This window comes from Bufo gargarizans, chromosome 7 (assembly GCF_014858855.1).
Source record: "Bufo gargarizans isolate SCDJY-AF-19 chromosome 7, ASM1485885v1, whole genome shotgun sequence".
Taxonomy (NCBI): domain Eukaryota; kingdom Metazoa; phylum Chordata; class Amphibia; order Anura; family Bufonidae; genus Bufo; species Bufo gargarizans.
This window is the reverse complement of record NC_058086.1, coordinates 182,762,209-182,783,732: the sequence shown is the minus strand read 5'-3', so window position 1 is coordinate 182,783,732 and position 21,524 is coordinate 182,762,209. Positions and strand designations below refer to the sequence as shown.

At 44.5% G+C, this 21,524-nt stretch overlaps 1 protein-coding gene across 1 annotated transcript in view; it reads left to right on the top strand.

Annotated features, from left to right (window-relative positions):
* Positions 1 to 4,474: 4,474 nt before the first annotated feature.
* Positions 4,475 to 21,524, top strand: part of LOC122944238 (voltage-dependent calcium channel subunit alpha-2/delta-3-like) — a 448,666-nt gene continuing 431,616 nt past the window's right edge. The window contains exons 1-3 of the mRNA XM_044302473.1: positions 4,475 to 4,587; positions 5,168 to 5,249; positions 19,650 to 19,661. Coding sequence (XP_044158408.1) covers positions 4,475 to 4,587; positions 5,168 to 5,249; positions 19,650 to 19,661 — 207 coding nt within the window. The remainder of the gene's footprint in view (positions 4,588 to 5,167; positions 5,250 to 19,649; positions 19,662 to 21,524) is intronic.

The following is a 21,524-nucleotide window of genomic DNA, read 5'->3' as shown; positions in this document are numbered from 1 at the left end:
AACTAAGACCCTCCATGCCCCTTATCAGTTTAGTCCTCTGTACTTTTTCCAGCTGCAGTGAGTTCTTTCTATGTACTGGTGCTCAGAACTGAACTGCGTATTCCAGATGAGGCCGCACCAACGCTTTGTAAAGTGGTAGTATTACATAAATCACAGAAAAAAATGCACCAAACGGATATGCCACTGACTATACTAGCTAGTCATAAAAGCAGATATTAAAAGCTGAGACTTTTGTCAATATATTCCTGTCAGGAACATATCGGGGGCCCATCATGCACCACGTCATGGTCTCTCAGCATGGCAAGGGTCCTACCACTACGCTAACTATGGTGTGAACACAGTCTGAAGGTGATGAAATCCAGCTCACAGCCAAGCTTCCACACAACCGCATAGCAGGACAACTAATGCAATGTGAATAAAGCAAGACTGTAAGCCACACCCATATCAGACCGTGTTTAGATGCTCAGCAGTTCCCCCATATTTGCCACTATATTTCTGTGATTTTGGTAATATTACATCCCTGCCCCGCGAGTCCATGCCTCATTTAATGCATGACAATATCCTGGTGGCCTTAGAAGCAGCTGATTGACATTGTATGCTGTTATTTAATCTACCATCTACAAGGACACCCAAATCCTTCTCTGTAAGTGACTCTCCCAGTGCCACATCATCTAGGACATATGAAGCACAGGGATTATTACTACCAAGATGTATAACTTTACATTTATCCACATTGAACCTCATTTGCCAAGTCGATGCCCTATCACTGAGTGTTCAAGTCAGCTTGTAGTTAATGGACATCTTCCATAGATTGTATAGTTCTACACAGCTTAGTGTCATCTGCAAAAAAAGAAATGGTGCTATTAATCCCGTCCTCGATAACATTAATAAATAAATTAAATAATAGAGGGCCCACCACTGGGGGTACACCACTTATAACCTGGGACCATTCTGAATAGGAATCATTGACCACAACTCTCTGGACACTGTCCTTCATCCAGTTTCCAATCCAATTACAAACTATACTTTCCAAGCCTATAGGTTTATAATTACCTGTGAAAGACATAGATCCTTTTTTAAATATGGGCACCACATTTGCCTTGCGCCAATCACTTGGCACTGTACCAGTACCTAGAGAATCTTTAAAAATTATAAACAGGGGCACAGCAATGACTGAACAGAGCTCTTTAAGCACTCTTGGGTGTAATCTGTCTGGACCCGGAGCCTTGTTCACATTTACCTTATTTAACTTATCTTGGACCATATCTACAGTTAGCCAATTGAGTATATCACTGGATGTACTAACAGCCCCAGCACCACAGATATCAGCTCCTTTCTCTTCTTTTGTATATACAGAGCTAAAAAAAAAAACATTTAGTAACTATGCCTTTTCCTTATCTTCAGTGACTTTACCATTATTTAGGGGACCTACCTGCTCGAACCTTGTTTTTTTATCATTTATATTTTTAAATAATTTTTGGGGATTTGTTTTGCGCTCTTTTGCCACCTGCTGTTTGTTTTGTATTTTTGCTAATTTTATCTCCTTTTTACAAATTTTATTAAGCCCTTTGTAATCTTCAAACGCTACAGCTGACTCCTGATTTGTATTTTTTAAATGACCTTTTTTTGTCTTTTATTGCCCTTTTTACAGTAAATATAAGCCATGGGGTGGGGGGGGGGGGGTAATTTTAGCTGTTTATACTTGTTACCATGACCCAAGGCATACTCATGTAGCTTACACTCACCAGCACTACTTAGCCACATATCTCATTCTTCTTCATGTGTCATAAAATATTAAAGCACATCAATGTTTTCCTCTTTAGACATTTCCTCCCTGCTTAATTGATTTTTATTTCAGGAAGCTCTGGCTCACTAATTTCAGCAAACAGGTGCTCACTACATCCCTGGAATATCACAGATTAGCCGCTAATTAATTGTGCGTCCACACTAGGTCCAGTGTGCGGCAAAATCGAGGTTAAAATTAGCCCATTGCACACATTTCAAGACGGACCCAACTTTCCAGTGGGTGGAATATTCTGAATCGTGACACGTACCAGCAAAAACACATATGAGAAGTATTATTCCTTACAGTCATTTTTTTTTTGTCCTATTTAGCAAAAAAATATACTGTCTGCAGTTTGTGTGCAGGGAGGCGCGTAATTCATTATACATGGTAAGTCATCCATGCATATCTGTACATTTTGCCTGTAGGTAATCTGTGCACCTGCCGATACAGCATCTTATTCCGATTAAAGGCACAGTTTGACAAATATTCGCTTTATATTATTATTACGATTATTATTGTTGTTATTATTATTGTTATATAAAGTCTTAATAAATTTGTAATGGAAGATTTATAATAATATCTACTAATATAGCTATAATATCTACTCGCGTATAGTAATGACTACTAAAATATGTGTTATATCATTATTTGTATTATATTTTTCATATTGTTTTCTTATCATAAATTATTATGCTTAGCACTATGAATACTACAAAAACAGAGCTCATTATGCTCTATGGCCTATGTTAGCCTAATATACTATACTATTAGTTCTATAATACAGAGAAACCTCCAAAACCTCCCGATGAGTTCATTGGCTTTGCCTCTAATACATGTACTGTAGATAGAGAAGTTGGAAGGGAAAGATGAATCCTGTGAATTAGTGACAATCTCTGTACAGCGCTGTGGACTATGTTGGTGCTATGTAAGTAATGGGTATTAAAAATAAATAAAATCAATGTATCAGTGCCTATGTGCATATGGTTGTGCACAAATCTATAAGGTACTTCTACAGGAGCCCATTGACATCATTACCCAATTCAACTTTTAGATTTTTTTTCCCTCTATGGTGCCCCTAATATCCATAGTAAGCAGGAATTGAAGTGCGAAGATACAATTATAGACCATTATTCTGTCATTAGCGTTATTCATCCCAGGATTTTATTGCCGTAACCCTTGACCTTCCCAAGCTGACTCCTTCTGGAATCCCAGCTGACAATGTCAGACAGATTCCTGATCACGCTGTCATTTACCATTTACCAGATTCCTGATCATGCTGTCATTTACTTGAGTTAAGTACCATCTCCAAAACTTTAAGATGCCCTGGAAGGGAAGGCTAGGCTGCCAGCGACAAAGGGGTTAAAGGATTAGTGGGAAGAAAGGCAGAGATACCTTTCATTGCGGCGCAAACTTTCTGTAGTACTATGCTAATCTGAAATAATGGAAGTGGCTAGATTAATGGGGGCTCGGCGTGCAAACAATGGGAGGACTGCACAATAATAACAGCAGAGTTGTGACTCAGGGGGAGAGAAAGGAAGAAGTGTTTGGATTAATCACTGGAAAGAGAAGAAAAAAATAAAATCTCCAGAGCTGCTGAGCTGTTTTCTAAGGCAGAGATCTGATGCACAATCTACCAAAGGGATTCCTCCTCAAACCGAAATTAATAATTTATTCATGGTCTCCAGTCACTTAGCCTGCATTGATCTAGCAAGGCTGCCTTTTTTTTCCTTCTCGGGATTTCTGGAGCAGCTGCTGCAGCTGCGATATGATGGAAGCATGCCTCGATGCACGGGGACAGGCAACCTATGACTTCATTGAGACAAGCCGGGGCGAGATACCAACATGACATGTCAGCTAGGGTCCTGCTCTCGTCGTCCTCTCCGCTGCTGTTTGGGTGGTTGTACTGTAGCTGTTCGCACAAGAAAAGCTGCTATGCAGTACGACGCTGAATGAATTGGGGGGGAAAACTCTCTCTGGTGGGTGTTCATTGTCCCTCGTGTCAGCTCCCCCCCCCTTTACTCCTCACTCGCCGTCAACACAAGACCCCCCCAGCGACTGTTCATCGACCGTCCCTCTGAGAAGACTCGCTTGCCATATAACTGCTCCCTCGTCAACTCGTCCCTACACGTTGGTCTTCAATAGATTTTTTCCGCTTGGTCCATCTTGCACAACTTCCCTTCTTTTTCTATTTGTCAGCACTTTTCCATTAATGTCCATTCCTGCTCCAGTGAACCAGTGCTAGACTTGATATGGGATGAAGGCTGGAGGTTACCGGGAACAGAAAAGGAGACCTGAAGGCAGCTTCCCATTTGTAAAGTGAGCAGTAATTGTGAGAGGACAGGCAGCACAGTTGGAATCAATAGTCTTCTTTCTTGCAGCTAAGAGCTCTCTAGTCTCCCAGTAGGTCAAGGGAAGTAACTCCAGTGCACTGCTTACTGCAGAGTTGTACAGAAGTAAAGGCACGAGGCTGCAGTACTGGTACATCACGCTTCCCGTTGCCAAGGACACAACTTTTTTTCGAGTCATCGAAGGTTTTCCTACTCTTGCACCACAATCCTGAGGACTGTGCCAGGATGGACAATGATGAATGATCAACTCTGATTTCTTCAAAACTGCTTCTACCAAGAAGAACCAGCCTGACTTTTTCCTCTTACTGTACGAACCTCTCCAGGCACAAGACCAGGAACCATGCAAGTGATTTTCACTATTCCACTAGCCATTGGGATCTTTTTCTTCTGGATAGCCTTGAACTCGACGCTGAAACCAGCAACTGGATCGGAGCAGCAGATCCCCTTATCTATGTAAGTCGTTTTATTTTTTTTATTTTTGCGTATTTCATTCATGGCTGAAGACGCTGTATGAACTTATCTGTTAGGATGCAAGTTTAAGAGACTGCAGATATTTTTTTTTTTTTTTTTTTTTTTTTTTTTTTAACGTACCCAATTAAAGGCAGTCGTGTGGAAAGAAGACTATGGGCTTTTTTTTTTTTTTCATTGCCACTTCCATTTCCTTTACCTGCTGCATATGTCTGACCTTGCTATACGCTTTTGCAAGCGTCCTTTAGATATTGTCATTTTTATCCGCATTCCGTTGCGGCGTTAAATTAGTGGTGAATGAACCGGATCCGTGCCCAGCTAAAAAGTAAAGCAAAAGCTTCCTTGTTACAATTTTAAAAGATAGGAGCTGCAGCAGAGGCACAAGACACAGGCCTTACCTTGCTAGATGCAGATTTGCCTTGGATTTGCATGCAGCTCCTATGTCCTGTTTTTGCTGTGCTGTTAGTTTTTCTAAGCGGGGGGTGGGGGTGTTCAATGAAAATTTTTTTTCTTACTGAAATAAAGCCGGTGCATTTACGTTTCCCTTCCTGTCTTGTCGTCCTAGGGTAAAGCTCTGGGCCTCGGCATTTGGTGGAGAGATCAAATCCATAGCAGCAAAATACTCAGGTTCTCAGCTCCTGCAGAAGGTAAGCGCAGTGTGTTTGTGCTATTCACTGATCGCAGCAGATTGCGCCCTGGCAGGAAGTATCGGTAACAGACAATGCCGGAGTTTTTTCCTCCGTTCCATCATTATAGCGGTGCATCTAAAAATAACTTGTTAATTAAGCCATTGCACCTAATTGCAAAAAGCGGCGAAATGAGCAGGCTGCGTTAGTGGCGGCGTCCAGGAATTTCACAGGGTGTGTGCCTTTTCGCTTCTCCGGTTTGAAAAACAAACAGCTGGTAGACTGGAAAAATGACTACCGTAACTTAATTCCGAGGCGAATTAGCCTTGATTTTTCCTATTCCCTTTGCCTGTTCCGTGTCAGACGATGGCGCGTTACAAGCGACAGGAGGCATTGCTGCGTTGTCATCTCTGCAGTTTCCTACAATCCCATTATTCCCCAATCATCTCGACCCAGTGCTGGGATGTATTACATCATTACAGATAAGAGGCTGTGGATGTGGTTATCTCCCCGCTCAGCCGGCACAGCTGGGTAATAACCCAGGGAAGTCATGTACAAACTTGAGGAATCTGTCTAAGTTGAAATTATTGCAGGCAATAATGAGCAAGGTGAAATTGTGATTATCGGGTCTGAAGCAAAAGCTGCAGCTTTTTCGGAGATTAAAAGAATATATCACGGCGCCGTGAAGCATCCTGACGAAGCTTGCACACCGATACGCAGCTTCTAGGGCACGGGGGTAGTAGCTCAGTGGCACGGCAGGGGTTAATACGGTACTTGTGTTGGCAAAATAAACCATGACTTGTACTCATATGAGCGTTGCATCTAGTGTTCGCAACGAGTCAACGGCATACTTCTGTTTGGGTCTGTCTAGCCTTTTCGTTCGAATTCCGTGCATTGTTTAGCATAGTCGATTTGGAAGCAACCCCTATCCTTAAGTCTTGCATATATTATGCCCATCCTTCTGGATTTTGAGTACAGACAAAAGCACGAGCAGAAGAAAAAAAACAGGCTAATTCCTGATGGTTGCAATGCATACGTCTAATGGCTGGCACTTCATTCAGACATCATAAAACAGTATCCACCTCCAACATCGGCGCTTTCCAAAACGCCAACGGAATAAAAAAAACGCAACCCTTCTCGTCATTGACATGTATACACTCAACATTTTATCGAACAGGTTTTTTTGCCTTTTTTTTTCCCCCTGTAAATTACCCGGCATTGAAAAACACACAAATGAAAGAAATTAGTGATTTTCTGCAGCTGCTGAAATTACATTTAGAGAGAAAGAAACGAGAGACATTATTTAGCAAATTACAACTGATCATTAAGAGTACTTTGATCTGATGAACAGCGCTGTGAAAGCTTGACAGCACTCAACTGACTTTCCTTACATGAGATGCTTTGCCGAATTGTGATGGGGTTTGATCCGTTTTCCTACCATCTACGCTGCATAAACATTACATAAGTCCACAGGCCTCCACGGTATTTACATGCACCTTATGTAAGCCGAGGCCTGAAGGAGGAGGGAGGGTTGGGATAATACATGGGATCCTGTGCAAAACTGCAAGAGTGTAGGTCAAACATCTTACTGTATATGCAAAACCTAAGCCAGGGATCAGAAACCTCCGACACTCCAGCTGTGGTCACACTACAACTCCCACCATGCACACTTGCTTGGCTGTTTTCAGGAATCCCATAGAATGGAGCATGCTGGGAGTTGAAGTTTCACCACAGCTGAAGTGCCGGAGATTGCTGATCCCTGACCTAGGCTTTTGTTGTATACTGTAGGAAAATGATATATCCCAATTAGAGATGAGCAAATGTCTCAAAATTCGATTCGGGTTCAATTCAGCTCATTTGACTGGTTCGATTCGGGTCCGAACCGATTGTACCTAAATCAAAAGTGCTTCAATTGGTCTGAAAATTTGCGTAGGACTCCGAGAACTCCTATTTTTCTCTCTTGTCTCCCAATTTTTTTTTAATTTTTTTTTATTAATGTGTTTCTCTCCCTCTCCAAAATTTGCCCGACTCCAGATAAAAAAAAAATTTGGGCTGAATCTGATTTGTTTAGAATCGAGTCACCCAACTCCAATTCTCAATACACATTAAAATGCTACTAAAGATGGACAGATATGGACAACATGGTAGCTCAGTGGTTAACACTGGTGTCTTGCAACACTGGGATCCTTGGATTCAAATCCAACCAAGGACAACATCTGCATGGAGTTTGTATGTTCTCCCAGTGTTTGCGTGGGTTTCCTCCCACATCCAAAGACATACTGATAGGGATCTTAGATTGTGAGCTCCACTGGGGACAGCCTGATACTAATGTGTGTAAAGCGCTGCTATATAAGTGTGTATCATAAAAAAATAAGTGAGCCCTTCATCCATATAGGCATTCTCCTGTACATTAGGTATCTTGTGGCACTATCTTTCAGTTTTTTGGGTGTACAGGTTTTCCCACTATAGATATGCACCATTTCGCAATGGCATTATTCTTCTGTTATAACACTATATTGGAGTATTAAGTGTATATTGCCATACCAGCTGGGTAGCTATGTGTTAACTAACAAAGGAATGGGGGGCCGAGCATGTGTAATATTTCTGTATGGATTTTAAAATGATCCTCCTTGTCTTTGTAAGTGCTTAGAGCCAGTTACAGAGACAATCGCTGATGAACAGTTAATGCGAGTGCCAGTGAATTGCTTGTCACTCATGCAGTAAGTGAAAGACATAATCTGCTTCATGCAAATACATTTGTGCCTTATCTTTTTCATAGGGCCCCATGTGGTCATAATTGCAGTCAAGCAAACAGTATAAAACGTCAAAAGTCCTGAGGGCCCTCTCTGATTTACGCTTATTTTGTGCAAAGCCCCTTTTTTCATGGTTCGTATCCGGCTGATCTCCTAATTTAACTGGCCTGAATTTCGCTAATTTTGGTCTATTAATCTTTCCGGGACATTGAACATCAGACTAAGTCCTAATTTCTCCAGCAGTGTAGAGGTTTTGCAGCAAAATGAAAAAAATACACACAAATCCCTAAAATCTCTTTGTCCAATTTATAGAAATGTTTTTATTTAGCACAATTTTTTTTAAATGATAGGTTTTTGGGAAAGGTATAAAACTAGAAACAATTCCACAAACAGGGAAAAAGTAACATTTGTTTTTTTATATTCTTTGTAGACCTTTCAGATGATATAGACAACTAGGGTCATTATTAGGGATGAGCGAACTCGAACTGTATAGTTCGGGTTCGTACCGAATTTTGGGGTGTCCGTGACACGGACCCGAACCCGGACATTTTCGTAAAAGTCCGGGTTCGGGTTCGGTGTTCGTCGCTTTCTTCGCGCTTTTGTGACGCTTTCTTGGCGCTTTTTGAAAGGCTGCAAAGCAGCCAATCAACAAGCGTCATACTACTTGCCCCAAGAGGCCATCACAGCCATGCCTACTATTGGCATGGCTGTGATTGGCCAGAGCACCATGTGACCCAGCCTCTATTTAAGCTGGAGTCACATAGCGCCGCCCGTCACTCTGCTCTGATTAGCGTAGGGAGAGGTTGCGGCTGCGACAGTAGGGCGAGATTAGGCAGATTAACTCCTCCAAAGGACTTGATTAACTGATCGATCTGCAGCTGTGGATCATTGAGCTGCTGATCCTCAATTGCTCACTGTTTTTAGGCTGCACAGACCGTTTGTCAGTCTCATTTTTCTGGGGTGATCGGCGGCCATTTTGTGTCTTGTGGTGCGCCAGCACAAGCTGCGACCAAGTGCATTTAACCCTCAATGGTGTGGTTGTTTTTTGGCTAAAGCCTACATCAGGGTGAAGCTGTGACACCAAGTGCATTTAACCAGCAATAGTCTGTTCATTTTTTGGCCATATACAAAATCAGGGGCAAGCTGCGCCTGTCACCAAGTGCATTTAACCCTCAATGGTGTGGTTGTTTTTTGGCTAAAGCCTACATCAGGGTGAAGCTGTCACACCAAGTGCATTTAACCAGCAATAGTCTGTTCATTTTTTGGCCATATACAAAATCAGGGGCAAGCTGCGCCTGTCACCAAGTGCATTTAACCCTCAATGGTGTGGTTGTTTTTTGGCTAAAGCCTACATCAGGGTGAAGCTGTCACACCAAGTGCATTTAACCAGCAATAGTCTGTTCATTTTTTGGCCATATACAAAATCAGGGGCAAGCTGCGCCTGTCACCAAGTGCATTTAACCCTCAATGGTGTGGTTGTTTTTTGGCTAAAGCCTACATCAGGGTGAAGCTGTCACACCAAGTGCATTTAACCAGCAATAGTCTGTTCATTTTTTGGCCATATCCCAGTCTAATTCTGTCACTAAATCCATACCGGTCACCCAGCGCCTAAATACTAGGCCTCAAATTTATATCCAGCTAAATCTGTCCCTAGTGCTGTAGCTGGGCGAGTTATTTAGTGTCCGTTCAAGCACATTTCTTGTTCTGGGTTGAAATACAATTCCCAATTTAGCAATTTCATAATTTAGTGGTTCCTGCTATATCAGAGCTCTTTGAAATCTATCCCAAAAAGGGTATATAATATTGAAGGTGCACATAGGGTCATTCAGAGTAACTTCACACACACCCGCTACTGTGTATTTCCAAGTCTAATTCTGTCACTAAATCCATACCGGTGACCCAGCGCCTAAATACTAGGCCTCAAATTTAATTCCCTCTAAATCTCTCGTTACCCACCGCTGTACTGTTGTTGCTGGGCAAGATATTTAGTGTCCGTCAAAGCACATTTTTTGTTCTGGGTTGAAGTACAATTCCCAATTTAGCAATTTCATAATTTAGTGGTTTCTGCTATATCAGAGCTATTTGAAATCTATCCCAAAAAGGGTATATAATATTGAAGGTGCACATAGGGTCATTCAGAATAACTTCACACACACCCGCTACTGTGTATTTCCAAGTCTAATTCTGTCACTAAACCCATACCTGTCACCCAGCGCCTAAATACTAGGCCTCAAATTTAAATCCCTCTAAATCTCTCGTTACCGTTGTCCTGTTGTAGCTGGGAAAGTTATTTAGTGCCCGTCAAAGCACATTTTTTGTTCTGGGTTGAAGTACAATTCCCAATTTAGCAATTTCATAATTTAGTGGTTCCTGCTATATCAGAGCTATTTGAAATCTATCCCAAAAAGGGTATATAATATTGAAGGTGCACATAGGGTCATTCAGAATAACTTCACACACACCCGCTACTGTGTATTTCCAAGTCTAATTCTGTCACTAAATCCATACCGGTGACCCAGCGCCTAAATACTAGGCCTCAAATTTAATTCCCTCTAAATCTCTCGTTACCCACCGGTGTACTGTTGTTGCTGGGCAAGATATTTAGTGTCCGTCAAAGCACATTTTTTGTTCTGGGTTGAAGTACAATTCCCAATTTAGCAATTTCATAATTTAGTGGTTTCTGCTATATCAGAGCTATTTGAAATCTATCCCAAAAAGGGTATATAATATTGAAGGTGCACATAGGGTCATTCAGAATAACTTCACACACACCCGCTACTGTGTATTTCCAAGTCTAATTCTGTCACTAAACCCATACCTGTCACCCAGCGCCTAAATACTAGGCCTCAAATTTAAATCCCTCTAAATCTCTCGTTACCGTTGTCCTGTTGTAGCTGGGAAAGTTATTTAGTGCCCGTCAAAGCACATTTTTTGTTCTGGGTTGAAGTACAATTCCCAATTTAGCAATTTCATAATTTAGTGGTTCCTGCTATATCAGAGCTATTTGAAATCTATCCCAAAAAGGGTATATAATATTGAAGGTGCACATAGGGTCATTCAGAATAACTTCACACACACCCGCTACTGTGTATTTCCAAGTCTAATTCTGTCACTAAATCCATACCGGTGACCCAGCGCCTAAATACTAGGCCTCAAATTTAATTCCCTCTAAATCTCTCGTTACCCACCGCTGTACTGTTGTTGCTGGGCAAGATATTTAGTGTCCGTCAAAGCACATTTTTTGTTCTGGGTTGAAGTACAATTCCCAATTTAGCAATTTCATAATTTAGTGGTTTCTGCTATATCAGAGCTATTTGAAATCTATCCCTAAAAGGGTATATAATATTGAAGGTGCACATAGGGTCATTCAGAATAACTTCACACACACCCGCTACTGTGTATTTCCAAGTCTAATTCTGTCACTAAACCCATACCTGTCACCCAGCGCCTAAATACTAGGCCTCAAATTTATATCCAGCTAAATCTGTCCCTAGTGCTGTAGCTGGGCGAGTTATTTAGTGTCCGTTCAAGCACATTTCTTGTTCTGGGTTGAAATACAATTCCCAATTTAGCAATTTCATAATTTAGTGGTTCCTGCTATATCAGAGCTCTTTGAAATCTATCCCAAAAAGGGTATATAATATTGAAGGTGCACATAGGGTCATTCAGAGTAACTTCACACACACCCGCTACTGTGTATTTCCAAGTCTAATTCTGTCACTAAATCCATACCGGTGACCCAGCGCCTAAATACTAGGCCTCAAATTTAATTCCCTCTAAATCTCTCGTTACCCACCGCTGTACTGTTGTTGCTGGGCAAGATATTTAGTGTCCGTCAAAGCACATTTTTTGTTCTGGGTTGAAGTACAATTCCCAATTTAGCAATTTCATAATTTAGTGGTTTCTGCTATATCAGAGCTATTTGAAATCTATCCCAAAAAGGGTATATAATATTGAAGGTGCACATAGGGTCATTCAGAATAACTTCACACACACCCGCTACTGTGTATTTCCAAGTCTAATTCTGTCACTAAACCCATACCTGTCACCCAGCGCCTAAATACTAGGCCTCAAATTTAAATCCCTCTAAATCTCTCGTTACCGTTGTCCTGTTGTAGCTGGGAAAGTTATTTAGTGCCCGTCAAAGCACATTTTTTGTTCTGGGTTGAAGTACAATTCCCAATTTAGCAATTTCATAATTTAGTGGTTCCTGCTATATCAGAGCTATTTGAAATCTATCCCAAAAAGGGTATATAATATTGAAGGTGCACATAGGGTCATTCAGAATAACTTCACACACACCCGCTACTGTGTATTTCCAAGTCTAATTCTGTCACTAAATCCATACCGGTGACCCAGCGCCTAAATACTAGGCCTCAAATTTAATTCCCTCTAAATCTCTCGTTACCCACCGGTGTACTGTTGTTGCTGGGCAAGATATTTAGTGTCCGTCAAAGCACATTTTTTGTTCTGGGTTGAAGTACAATTCCCAATTTAGCAATTTCATAATTTAGTGGTTTCTGCTATATCAGAGCTATTTGAAATCTATCCCTAAAAGGGTATATAATATTGAAGGTGCACATAGGGTCATTCAGAATAACTTCACACACACCCGCTACTGTGTATTTCCAAGTCTAATTCTGTCACTAAATCCATACCGGTGACCCAGCGCCTAAATACTAGGCCTCAAATTTAATTCCCTCTAAATCTCTCGTTACCCACCGTTGTACTGTTGTTGCTGGGCAAGATATTTAGTGTCCGTCAAAGCACATTTTTTGTTCTGGGTTGAAGTACAATTCCCAATTTAGCAATTTCATAATTTAGTGGTTTCTGCTATATCAGAGCTATTTGAAATCTATCCCTAAAAGGGTATATAATATTCAAGGTGCACATTGGGTCATTCAGAATAACTTCACACACACACGCTTCTGTGCATTTCCAAGTCTAATTCTGTCACTAAATCCATACCGGTCACCCAGCGCCTAAATACTAGGCCTCAAATTTATATCCCGCTGAATTTGAATACAATACATTGGGCCAAATAATATATTTGTTGTTGTGGTGAACCATAACAATGAGAAAAACATCTAGTAAGGGACGCGGACGTGGACATGGTCGTGGTGGTGTTAGTGGACCCTCTGGTGCTGGGAGAGGACGTGGCCGTTCTGCCACATCCACACGTCCTAGTGTACCAACTACTTCAGGTCCCAGTAGCCGCCAGAATTTACAGCGATATATGGTGGGGCCCAATGCCGTTCTAAGGATGGTAAGGCCTGAGCAGGTACAGGCATTAGTCAATTGGGTGGCCGACAGTGGATCCAGCACGTTCACATTATCTCCCACCCAGTCTTCTGCAGAAAGCGCACAGATGGCGCCTGAAAACCAACCCCATCAGTCTGTCACATCACCCCCATGCATACCAGGGAAACTGTCTCAGCCTCAAGTTATGCAGCAGTCTCTTATGCTGTTTGAAGACTCCGCTGGCAGGGTTTCCCAAGGGCATCCACCTAGCCCTTCCCCAGCGGTGAAAGACATAGAATGCACTGACGCACAACCACTTATGTTTCCTGATGATGAGGACATGGGAATACCACCTCAGCATGTCTCTGATGATGACGAAACACAGGTGCCAACTGCTGCGTCTTTCTGCAGTGTGCAGACTGAACAGGAGGTCAGGGATCAAGACTGGGTGGAAGACGATGCAGGGGACGATGAGGTCCTAGACCCCACATGGAATGAAGGTCGTGCCACTGACTTTCACAGTTCGGAGGAAGAGGCAGTGGTGAGACCGAGCCAACAGCGTAGCAAAAGAGGGAGCAGTGGGCAAAAGCAGAACACCCGCCGCCAAGAGACTCCGCCTGCTACTGACCGCCGCCATCTGGGACCGAGCACCCCAAAGGCAGCTTCAAGGAGTTCCCTGGCATGGCACTTCTTCAAACAATGTGCTGACGACAAGACCCGAGTGGTTTGCACGCTGTGCCATCAGAGCCTGAAGCGAGGCATTAACGTTCTGAACCTGAGCACAACCTGCATGACCAGGCACCTGCATGCAAAGCATGAACTGCAGTGGAGTAAACACCTTAAAACCAAGGAAGTCACTCAGGCTCCCCCTGCTACCTCTTCTGCTGCTGCCGCCTCGGCCTATTCTGCTGCTGCCGCCTCGGCCTCTTCCTCCGCCTCTGGAGGAACGTTGGCACCTGCCGCCCAGCAAACAGGGGATGTACCACCAACACCACCACCACCACCTCCGTCACCAAGCGTCTCAACCATGTCACACGCCAGCGTTCAGCTCTCCATCTCACAAACATTTGATAGAAAGCGTAAATTCCCACCTAGCCACCCTCGATCCCTGGCCCTGAATGCCAGCATTTCTAAACTACTGGCCTATGAAATGCTGTCATTTAGGCTGGTGGACACAGACAGCTTCAAACAGCTCATGTCGCTTGCTGTCCCACAGTATGTTGTTCCCAGCCGGCACTACTTCTCCAAGAGAGCCGTGCCTTCCCTGCACAACCAAGTATCCGATAAAATCAAGTGTGCACTGCGCAACGCCATCTGTAGCAAGGTCCACCTAACCACAGATACGTGGACCAGTAAGCACGGCCAGGGACGCTATATCTCCCTAACTGCACACTGGGTAAATGTAGTGGCAGCTGGGCCCCAGGCGGAGAGCTGTTTGGCGCACGTCCTTCCGCCGCCAAGGATCGCAGGGCAACATTCTTTGCCTCCTGTTGCCACCTCCTCCTTCTCGGCTTCCTCCTCCTCTTCTTCCACCTGCTCATCCAGTCAGCCACACACCTTCACCACCAACTTCAGCACAGCCCGGGGTAAACGTCAGCAGGCCATTCTGAAACTCATATGTTTGGGGGACAGGCCCCACACCGCACAGGAGTTGTGGCGGGGTATAGAACAACAGACCGACGAGTGGTTGCTGCCGGTGAGCCTCAAGCCCGGCCTGGTGGTGTGTGATAATGGGCGAAATCTCGTTGCAGCTCTGGGACTAGCCAATTTGACGCACATCCCTTGCTTGGCGCATGTGCTGAATTTGGTGGTGCAGAAGTTCATTCACAACTACCCCGACATGTCAGAGCTGCTGCATAAAGTGCGGGCCGTCTGTTCGCGCTTCCGGCGTTCACATCCTGCTGCTGCTCGCCTGTCTGCGCTACAGCGTAACTTCGGCCTTCCCGCTCACCGCCTCATATGCGACGTGCCCACCAGGTGGAACTCCACCTTGCACATGCTGGACAGACTGTGCGAGCAGCAGCAGGCCATAGTGGAGTTTCAGCTGCAGCACGCACGGGTCAGTCGCACTACAGAACAGCACCACTTCACCACCAATGACTGGGCCTCCATGCGAGACCTGTGTGCCCTGTTGCGCTGTTTCGAGTACTCCACCAACATGGCCAGTGGCGATGACACCGTTATCAGCGTTACAATACCACTTCTATGTCTCCTTGAGAAAACACTTAGGGCGATGATGGAACAGGAGGTGGCCCAGGAGGAGGAGGAGGAGGATGAGGAAGAGGGGTCATTTTTAGCACTTTCAGGCCAGTCTCTTCGAAGTGACTCAGAGGGAGGTTTTTTGCAACAGCAGAGGCCAGGTACAAATGTGGCCAGCCAGGGCCCACTACTGGAGGACGAGGAGGACGAGGATGAGGAGGAGGTGGAGGAGGATGAGGATGAAGCATGGTCACAGCGGGGTGGCACCCAACGCAGCTCGGGTCCATCACTGGTGCGTGGCTGGGGGGAAAGGCAGGACGATGACGATACGCCTCCCACAGAGGACAGCTTGTCCTTACCCCTGGGCAGCCTGGCACACATGAGCGACTACATGCTGCAGTGCCTGCGCAACGACAGCAGAGTTGCCCACATTTTAACCTGTGCGGACTACTGGGTTGCCACCCTGCTGGATCCACGCTACAAAGACAATGTGCCCACCTTACTTCCTGCACTGGAGCGTGATAGGAAGATGCGCGAGTACAAGCGCACGTTGGTAGACGCGCTACTGAGAGCATTCCCAAATGTCACAGGGGAACAAGTGGAAGCCCAAGGCCAAGGCAGAGGAGGAGCAAGAGGTCGCCAAGGCAGCTGTGTCACGGCCAGCTCCTCTGAGGGCAGGGTTAGCATGGCAGAGATGTGGAAAACTTTTGTCAACACGCCACAGCTAACTGCACCACCACCTGATACGCAACGTGTTAGCAGGAGGCAACATTTTACTAACATGGTGGAACAGTACGTGTGCACACCCCTCCACGTACTGACTGATGGTTCGGCCCCATTCAACTTCTGGGTCTCTAAATTGTCCACGTGGCCAGAGCTAGCCTTTTATGCCTTGGAGGTGCTGGCCTGCCCGGCAGCCAGCGTTTTGTCTGAACGTGTATTCAGCACGGCAGGGGGCGTCATTACAGACAAACGCAGCCGCCTGTCTACAGCCAATGTGGACAAGCTGACGTTCATAAAAATGAACCAGGCATGGATCCCACAGGACCTGTCCGTCCCTTGTCCAGATTAGACATTAACTACCTCCCCATAACCATATATTATTGGACTCCAGGGCACTTCCTCATTCAATCCTATTTTTATTTTCATTTTACCATTATATTGCGATGCTACCCAAAGTTGAATGAACCTCTCCTCTGCCTGTGTGCTAGGCCTAAATATATGCCAATGGACTGTTGCAGTGGTGGCTGACATGAAGCCTGATTCTCTGCTATGACATGCAGACTAATTCTCTGCTGACATGAAGCCAGATTGTCTGTTACGGGACCTCTCTCCTCTGCCTGGGTGCTGGGCCTAAATTTATGACAATGGACTGTTGCAGTGGTGGCTGACGTGAAGCCTGATTCTCTGCTATGACATGCAGACTGATTCTCTGCTGTCATGAAGCCAGATTGTCTGTTACGGGACCTTTCTCCTCTACCTGGGTTCTGGGCCTAAATTTATGAAAATTGACTCTTACAGTGGTGGGTGACGTGAAGCCTGATTCTCTGCTATGATATGAAGACTGATTCTCTGCTGACATGAAGCCAGATTGTCTGTTACGGGACCTTTCTCCTCTGCCTGGGTTCTGGGCCTAAATTTATGAAAATTGACTCTTACAGTGGTGGGTGACGTGAAGCCTGATTCTCTGCTATGATATGAAGACTGATTCTCTGCTGACATGAAGCCAGATTGTCTGTTACGGGACCTTTCTCCTCTGCCTGGGTTCTGGGCCTAAATTTATGAAAATTGACTCTTACAGTGGTGGGTGACGTGAAGCCTGATTCTCTGCTATGATATGAAGACTGATTCTCTGCTGACATGAAGCCAGATTGTCTGTTACGGGACCTTTCTCCTCTGCCTGGGTTCTGGGCCTAAATTTATGAAAATTGACTCTTACAGTGGTGGGTGACGTGAAGCCTGATTCTCTGCTATGATATGAAGACTGATTCTCTGCTGACATGAAGCCAGATTGTCTGTTACGGGACCTTTCTCCTCTGCCTGGGTTCTGGGCCTAAATTTATGAAAATTGACTCTTACAGTGGTGGGTGACGTGAAGCCTGATTCTCTGCTATGATATGAAGACTGATTCTCTGCTGACATGAAGCCAGATTGTCTGTTACGGGACCTTTCTCCTCTGCCTGGGTTCTGGGCCTAAATTTATGAAAATTGACTCTTACAGTGGTGGGTGACGTGAAGCCTGATTCTCTGCTATGATATGAAGACTGATTCTCTGCTGACATGAAGCCAGATTGTCTGTTACGGGACCTCTCTCCTCTGCCTGGGTGCTGGGCCTAAATATATGCCAATGGACTGTTGCAGTGGTGGCTGACGTGAAGCCTCATTCTCTGCTATGACATGCAGACTAATTCTCTGCTGACATGAAGACAGATTCTCTGTTACGGGACCTCTCTCCTCTGCCTGGGTGCCGGGGCCTAAATATCTGAGAATGGACTGTTCCAGTGGTGGCTGACGTGAAGCCTCATTCTCTGCTATGACATGCAGACTAATTCTCTGCTGACATGAAGACAGATTCTCTGTTACGGGACCTCCCTCCTCTGCCTGGGTGCTGGGCCTAAATATATGCCAATGGACTGTTGCAGTGGTGGCTGACGTGAAGCCTCATTCTCTGCTATGACATGCAGACTAATTCTCTGCTGACATGAAGACAGATTCTCTGTTACGGGACCTCCCTCCTCTGCCTGGGTGCTGGGCCTAAATATATGCCAATGGACTGTTGCAGTGGTGGCTGACGTGAAGCCTCATTCTCTGCTATGACATGCAGACTGATTCTCTGCTGACATGAAGCCAGATTCTCTGTTACGGGACCTCTCTCCTCTGCCTGTGTGTGTGCTGGGCCTAAATATATGCCAATGGACTGTTGCAGTGGTGGCTGACGTGAAGCCTCATTCTCTGCTATGACATGCAGACTGATTCTCTGCTGACATGAAGCCAGATTCTCTGTTACGGGACCTCTCTCCTCTGCCTGTGTGTGTGCTGGGCCTAAATATATGCCAATGGACTGTTGCAGTGGTGGCTGACGTGAAGCCTCATTCTCTGCTATGACATGCAGACTAATTCTCTGCTGACATGAAGACAGATTCTCTGTTACGGGACCTCCCTCCTCTGCCTGGGTGCTGGGCCTAAATATATGCCAATGGACTGTTGCAGTGGTGGCTGACGTGAAGCCTCATTCTCTGCTATGACATGCAGACTGATTCTCTGCTGACATGAAGCCAGATTCTCTGTTACGGGACCTCTCTCCTCTGCCTGTGTGTGTGCTGGGCCTAAATATATGCCAATGGACTGTTGCAGTGGTGGCTGACGTGAAGCCTCATTCTCTGCTATGACATGCAGACTGATTCTCTGCTGACATGAAGCCAGATTCTCTGTTACGGGACCTCTCTCCTCTGCCTGTGTGTGTGCTGGGCCTAAATATATGCCAATGGACTGTTGCAGTGGTGGCTGACGTGAAGCCTCATTCTCTGCTATGACATGCAGACTAATTCTCTGCTGACATGAAGACAGATTCTCTGTTACGGGACCTCCCTCCTCTGCCTGGGTGCTGGGCCTAAATATATGCCAATGGACTGTTGCAGTGGTGGCTGACGTGAAGCCTCATTCTCTGCTATGACATGCAGACTAATTCTCTGCTGACATGAAGACAGATTCTCTGTTACGGGACCTCTCTCCTCTGCCTGGGTGCCGGGGCCTAAATATCTGAGAATGGACTGTTCCAGTGGTGGGTGACGGGAAGCCAGATTCTCTGCTATGGAACCTCTCTCCAATTGATTTTGGTTAATTTTTATTTATTTAATTTTTATTTTAATTCATTTCCCTATCCACATTTGTTTGCAGGGGATTTACCTACATGTTGCTGCCTTTTGCAGCCCTCTAGCTCTTTCCTGGGCTGTTTTACAGCCTTTTTAGTGCCGAAAAGTTCGGGTCCCCATTGACTTCAATGGGGTTCGGGTTCGGGACGAAGTTCGGATCGGGTTCGGATCCCGAACCCGAACATTTCCGGGATGTTCGGCCGAACTTCTCGAACCCGAACATCCAGGTGTTCGCTCAACTCTAGTCATTATGTTTTTGAATGCACAAGCTTTCACAAATTTTAGCTCTACGTGGGACTTTTCTCTCTAGGTTTCAAGTTTCTACCTTTAGGCAGCCATTCTAAAATATCTAGCAGTCTGTCTTCTCAGTCCTGCTCTGTACCCCAAAATCACTTAGGGGGTCATTTATTAACCAGAAATACGCCTATATTAGGAGAATTCCTGGCGCAGATTGCGGTGCAAAGGTCCTTTGTGCCGCTATCTGCTACTTTTTCCCGATCACGCCAGGTCTAAAAAAGTGGGAGCGGTGTGGGATAGACAGGGAATGGGCCAGAAGGCCCGTCTCATTTACCATTTTCTATGCCTAGTTTAGGAGTAGAAGATAGTCTAAATGTTAGACAGCTAGAAAGCTAGCTTACATTTAGAAGTGGTGGTGGATCTGCCAAAGTTATGTAGAGGCCGGCGGATCCACCACCAGGTATAGGGGATATTAAGACCCCTTAATTACTAAACTCTATTTTTACATAGTCAATGGATCAACTTGAAGAAATTGGTAAATTACCTCAAAACATGTTCATAAACATCTATATTACAATGCTAGTATATTGTTTTGTGTCTTTGTAACTTGGTATATATGGGAGTTACCGAATTTAGAACTCTAGCAATTTAGGTCTTTATTAGAGATGAGTGAATTTTTTGAAATGGTCAATTGTCTGATTTAATTCGGGTCCAAATAAATTCTACCCAAACTGAAAGTGCTCTGATTGTATGGAAAGCTCTCAATCTATCCCTCTCTCCTCACCTTGATTGTGAATCGAATCACACAAAATTAAGGTTTGGTAGAGTTAGACCTTTTTGAAAAATTCTGGTTAAATTTGGCTGTACCCTAAGGTAGAGTGGTCTGGGTATACCTAATTTATAGGGATTTATGATGAATTAATTATTAACTAATCAAATTTCTTAGCTAACTTTGGCAAGTTGCCGAATCAAATTTTTTAAAACTTCACTCATCTCTAGTCATCAATGTAAAACAAATGCACAACCCCTTTAAGCTACATGACTTCTCTCTTCATTGGGCTCAATTGCCTGCTTTGAAGAAAGGGGTGGCCTTCTGGATCTACTACTAGTTTAATGGCTGCTATGGCTTCATATGTAATGAGAGTGAAGTCAGTGGTCGGAAGGCTTCAAAAAGTCAAGCTGTTTTGTAAGTGTATTACATAACATAAGAGAATTTAAAATTGTTGAGCATTAAAGGGTTTCTGTCACTAGAATTTTCACTATTAAACTGGCTGACATTAGCGATGTGCTAATGTCAGCTGCACCTAACTATGCTATTCTTGTGAATATTCATGCCCTCGTTATTGCAGAATTCTTACTTTTATAATATACAAATTAACCTATGGGAGAGGGGGGTGTTGCTCCTGCTCCTAGAGGCTCCGTTCTCCCACCTTAATACACGCCCTCCAAGTCTTGATTGACTGCCTGGCCCTGTCAATCAAGACTTGGAGGGCGTGTAATGAGGTGGGAGAACGGAGCCTCTAGGAGCAGGAGCACAATCTCCCCCCCCCCGCTCCGAGAGTCTAGTTTGCATATTATAAAAGTAAGAATTCTGCAGTAACGGGGGCATGAATAATCACAAGAATAGCTATAATGTCAGCCAGTTTAATAGTGAAAATTCAAGTTACAGAAACCCTTTAATTTCATCTGCTGACTTTGTCATCACCATAGACTTTCACTGATGTCATCTCTGCATAACTTAACGTGGTTGCGCAAAATTTTAAAGTTATCCCCTATCCAAAGGGCATGAGATAAATATCTGATTGGTTGTGGTCTGACTACTGGGAGCTCCACCAATCCTGACAGTGGTGGTCCTGCCTCCCCTTCCTAATAAGGTTGCAGGCCGAAAATGCAACCTGACGGTTCATTCATTCCGTATAGAGCTTTCTGAGATAGCCGAGCACTGTATTTGGCTATGGGGATAACTTTAGAACTTGGCACAACCGCTTTAAGGT